This window comes from Alligator mississippiensis, chromosome 2 (genome assembly GCF_030867095.1).
Source record: "Alligator mississippiensis isolate rAllMis1 chromosome 2, rAllMis1, whole genome shotgun sequence".
NCBI lineage: Eukaryota > Metazoa > Chordata > Crocodylia > Alligatoridae > Alligator > Alligator mississippiensis.
The window spans coordinates 202,021,342-202,027,061 of NC_081825.1; the positions used below are offsets into that span (position 1 = coordinate 202,021,342).

The 5,720-nt window shown below is 35.7% G+C and overlaps 1 protein-coding gene across 1 annotated transcript; it reads right to left on the minus strand.

The window, feature by feature from the left end:
* Positions 1-572: 572 nt before the first annotated feature.
* PTH (parathyroid hormone) lies at positions 573-1,304 on the minus strand. The gene is made up of 2 exons (XM_019476663.1): positions 1,219-1,304; positions 573-846 (listed from the first exon to the last, which is right to left on the minus strand). Exons 1-2 carry the CDS (start codon positions 1,302-1,304, stop codon positions 573-575), a joined length of 360 nt encoding a protein of 119 aa, XP_019332208.1.
* Positions 1,305-5,720: the final 4,416 nt, after the last annotated feature.

Sequence of the window (5,720 nt, forward strand, 5' to 3'; positions counted from 1 at the left end):
ATGTGTAACTAACCTTTACCAATTTTTGGATTAATTTATGCCCTATGAGTAGAGACGTCAACGTGACAGCTCAACGTGCACCAAGGTAGGCCTGTATTTAAGCCTTGACAAAATTAGTGCCCTATTTATTATGGAGATAGTGTGCCACCTTTTGTCATGTTGATTAGCTACCTATACGCTCTGGGTAGACTCAGTGATTCCCCTCAGATAAGACACTTTCCATGTAAGAGTTGCAGAATCCTGCCCTAAATTATTTTTTTAGCCTCGCCTTTTTTAGAACTGTTTATATTTCAACTCATTGCTTGCTTGTCTTTTTCAAATATAAGGATTAAATGTTGAAAATAAAAGAGACACAATTGAAGAGAAATTCAGAAATTAGCAGCAGTGGAGATGAGCAAGCTATGAACATCTCTTGATATATGTTTGTGCACTACGTTGCTCAGTGGAGTTGCAGTCTTGCCTGGGGCCTCTAGGCTTTACTGTAATTCAAATAAATAAGAATAAAATGCCCTGTTTACTCAGTGACTTACAGACAAGAGTTTGCTTGGACAGACACAATGCTATGGCTGTTTTCACTGTGATTTAGTTTTGAAGAGTACATCCATATAAGCGTTGTCCAAATCAATGGGTTTCTTTTGCACGGCTGCCCGCAGGTGCTCAGGGAGGAGCCTCCGTCTTCGGACCTCTCCCAGGACATCATCCTTCTTTCGGGGCCTACCATCCACCAGCGCTTCAGGTGCACTGTGCACATCTTGCAGTTTTAACTGAAGCCAGTCCTGTCTCTCCACAGTATGCAGGTGTTCCCCCAGGTTGTGCATCAGTTGCATCTCACTCACTGACCGCTTCCTGTAGGAAAGAATAACAACGGAACAGCCTCTTAATGGTCCTCCCCTGAATTCTTGATCTCTATCAAAGCCCTGGATTGGAAACTTTTGGGATACAATGCAGTGCAAGATGCAGCTGCAGAACCTGGCCTTTTACTCAATAAGGGATGTTGTTATCTGGCACAACGAAAAATGATGATTTAATTAGTAGCAGATTTATTAGTGTGAGGAGGCTCAGAAGTTTGAAACAGTCTAGTCTGTATTGTGTAAGTATTGGGTACTGCCATCATTTATTTGGATTATAATTGTATTTATGTAATTGATCAATACCATGAAAATAAAGTATGTTGCTAAAAACATCTCCAAGCTCAAAAATGTATGACTATATACTTACGTCACTGATCTTCCATCAGACTTTGTAAAGAAACAAATTGCATATAAAATGATAGCAATCTTGGTCATATCTTTAATAGAAATCATGTTAGCTGTAAGACAGAAAGAAAGACAAAAATTGATGAATCTGTTTCAAATAATTTCCAACTAATTAAGCAAAGGGAGCAATTTGGGTAACATAGGGCAAAGTTTTAAAGGCAGGCATATTGAGAAAGTGACTGAGAAATGTTTTTCATGTGTAATGACTAGAATAAGGGATTTAGGATTGTGAAGAACTGACTTCTATTCTTAATTTTGCCAGTGACTTTGGCAAGTCTAGTACCTTCTGTGAGCTTCAATTTCCCCATTTATCATGTGGTAATAATACTAACCTAACTCTTAACATCTTTGGATGCAAAGCATCACTAGTTGCAAAATATTACAGTTATGATTTATTATTCATTTCTATCTCATTGAAAAGATATTTTTAAGTACTTTGAAATACTTCTGTACATCCATGATGCCCACGGTAGCATTCTTTTATGTTTCCTGTTTCTCAGTAGGCATGTTTATATGTTCATTAATGAGCCTTAGATACTGCGCATTTAGTTTAGTACTTCTTTAATAAAGTACTAAATGCACAGTACCTAGAGTTACTGTGCAGTAGCATTGGTGCACGGTTATTTAGTGACATTTACTGTGCAGTAGCCTAATAGCACTGCACAGTAGGCTATTAGCATGGTTTTTGCTGTGACATGCTACTGCACAGTGTTATTAGGCTCATGCACAGTAAGCGTCTGGTGTTAGATGCACCCAGTGAGTTGCATTTTCTGAATTTCCTGACAGAACTAAGAATTTGATTTTACTCTAAGCCAGTTTCACACTGGTATAATTCTACTGAATACAGTGGTATTATTCCCCATTTTGACTTATGTAAGTGGGATAGAAATCAGTAGGGATCCTGGTTTTCTCTGAAAAAAATCCCCAATTTTTGGATTAAAAGAGTAACCCCAAATCCACATTTTTCCATGATCAAAATGAAACATCACAATATATATATAGTGATGTTTCATTTTAATCATGGAAATATATATATATATATATATATATATATATATACACATACATATACATATATATATGTATATTTCCATGTACATATATGCATATATGTATACTACTATTCATAATTTCATAGCCTATTGTTAACAACCATAAAAAGTATAATTTTACTTTCATTCAATATGTTTAACATAATCAGAAACAGACTAAAAGTGTGCAGCCTGAAATATCTTTTGAAATAAAATCACTTGTGTAAAATAAAAGAAAATATAGCATACTTACCAAGTAATATCTTAAACAGGTCTCTGTTTCAGATATGTCAGCAGCTGACTGTCTTTGGAGTCGAGTATATTTAAAGACTACTGAATTGGTCTAGTGGACCCCTTAAATGTAACTTTAAAATAGAACTTCTAAGTAACTAAGAAGCCCTTTTATTGTCTCAGTTGATGTCACTCCCAGCACACACCCCCTGACCCTCATGTACCCACCCTCTTATGGTTTTGTTAATTGCGCATTTAAAGAAAGAGAAAAGAAAGGTTTAAGATAAAAGAAAGTATCCTGGGTAACCCTGAAGAGGTTTGACTTTTGGGGAATCTGATTTTGGGTTAGGAAGAAAATGCAAGTAAGACAATTATCAATGACTGAATTTATTGATCAACTTTAAATGTTAATGACTCCACAGATGACTAAACACAGTAACCTTTTAAAGCAGAGTACAATGACCATATGAAGTAAATCCCATGTTACAGGAGCCTTTACTAAACAAGACCCATTCAATTTTGACCCTAAATATCTTATTCCAGATTGTTACGTTATTCTCTAAAAAGAAAAACTAAGTATTTTCAAAAGATAATTTCAGTTCAATATTGAAAATTGCTTTGAATGCACCTGTTGCAAAATAGAACAGATTAAAAATAGTAAAATGGATGAAATATTTACGCAGCTATTTTTAACTAGCTAAATTGCCATTTCTACTAGAAACACTTTTTTAATTTTACAAAAGGAATGCTGATTCTTTTTATTCCTTACCTTTCTAACAAAGTAACAATTATGAGGACAGATCATTTCAATTGGATAGCATGGCCCCTGTTCAGCAGAGTACTTAATCACATTTATAACTTGAATCATGAGAGTAGTTCCACAGAGTTGCTGAATTTGGGTCATGGTCTTGATTAAATACCATTTTTTAGAAAATTAAAAAATATTGCCAAGAACCTTAAATCAATGTAGACTTTGATAAAATTTTAGCATTAACATGAATATATACATAGATACATGTATATTATATATTAAAGACTAACTTTATCTCACCCTCTCTATATAACTTCAGACACTTCAGGGTTCAATGATGAAGTCCAGGAAAGCAAGGTAGGATCCTACAGCGTATGTATTAAGCAGCAGTACCATGCTGTTTCATAAGTTGTATATATTCTTATTTTGTTGTAGAACTACAGAAGAGATATTGTAAAGAAAGGGTCCTATTCTTAAAACCTCACTGAGGAGAACAGCTCAGCTTATTTACCAACAAGTGGGACTACTCTTGTGAGTGAGGCTCCAGGATCAGACCATCTGAAAAACCTTCTTAGGGCCCGTTTCTGCAAAGATCACCGTATAAGGGGAAACCAGGCACTCACTTGGAGTGCCACTATTTCCACAGTGCTCCATGGAGGGAGAGAAATCCATTAGCATGGCTTTCATGGCAGGACTTGAGCTTTTGTTGAACCATTGAAAGACTTGATCTTGCAAGCTTTCCTATTGATTTTCAGCTCATACTTTATTTATAGCAGCTTGCCAAATCTAGGGACATTTGTGTGTGTTTTATTTGGAGAAGAAAAATCATAAGACCACCATCACTTCTTATGGATTTTTAAGAAAATCAAAATATGGTTTACATGGCGAAGGAAGACTTTTGTTACACTGTGTTGAGGAAATAATATTTGAAAGCAAACAAAGATGAGAAGGAATAGCTGAAATGTTACATAGTTAAGAGTATTTTACAAACTGAGTTTTATTTATTAGTTTGGACTTTATGCTCACGTATCAACTGTCATCAGAGGATTTAGCACATGCCAGAAGGGGAAGTACATGTTGTTATCCCCATTTTACATAGAGGTAAGATGAGTGACAAAGGTTTAGACTCATCCAAGTCAGTCAACAGCAGAACTGTGAATAGAACCTAGAGCTACTCTTAACACTCCCTGTTCTGTTAGGCAACAGCTTTTTCAACTTCTTCAAAGAGCAATGTTGCTCTATGAATAAATGCTTTATTCCATTGTCACTGCGCAGAACTTGGTAAAAGGTCATATCTGCTCAAATTTTGTTCTAGAAATAGCTGTTGTGTTCTGAAAGTTTAAAAAATATCCTTCTTCACTAATAATGAGCTTTTTTAAACTAGGGGGTAATATTCTTTTGTACAGGAGGCACATGAATAGCAAGTTATTTGGTTCTGAGAAATCATTGTCAATAGGTGCAAAAAAAATGAGAGGTTATTCTTAGGAGAATATGACTGGGCTGTTATTTTATGAGTTGTTTCCAGTTCTTTGAAATATCAAATGTCTGCTACAGTTTATGAAACTATGCAAAGGGAGTGGAACGGCTATGTAACATACCTTGTGCACAGGTAAAAACAGAGTAATTCTGCTTTATTTAAATTGTCTATTACTGACCTTAGAAAGGAAACAATACAGAGATGCACTCCAAAGTGCATTGCAGTAATATCTTATCCATTACATCAGACTTTGTAGCTGTAGGCAACAGACAATGGCACTTCAGAAGGGGAGGATGGGGCGTGATGATGCTGGAGTCACTCTGTGGGAAGGAAGAGCTGACCACAACCTTTTCTTCTGAAGAGCTTGATCAAGCACAGAACTACCCTTCCCTGACCTTCACGTATTGATTGAATGGATACTTTAACTAACTGTGCACGATGATACCTTGCATTATTCCATTTTCAGGAGGAATGCCACCTTGCCCTGTATTTGTGTCACTGCATATCATTAGACTCTTATTACCTGCAAGATAGATTTTTTTCAGTTTGGGAGATGGATGATGATAACATTTTTAAATTACAGACTCCAATACCCTTTCTGAATTATATTCATTTTAGCAAGAGATAAGGTTATTTTGAGTGAGATCATTCACAGACTTAAAATTAAGCACATGCTCAGTGCATTACTGCAACAAAGCTAGAAAAGCACAGCACCCTGCTGGATTGCTCCCTAGATAATTCAAATACATTTTCATAAATTAAATATGCATCTCCATGAAATTATACCCCTGGAGATTTCTAATGCATTACAAATCTAATTAAGGTTAAAATATTTAAATGACATACTTCTGTTTTAGTGACAGTGTTAGAATTTCATCCTTTGTATTGGTAGGAGCTCTCAGCTAAACTGCATTGTAATCACCTTGTCCTAGGAGAATATTACTAGAATTCTGAGCTGAGGGAAGAGGAGGATG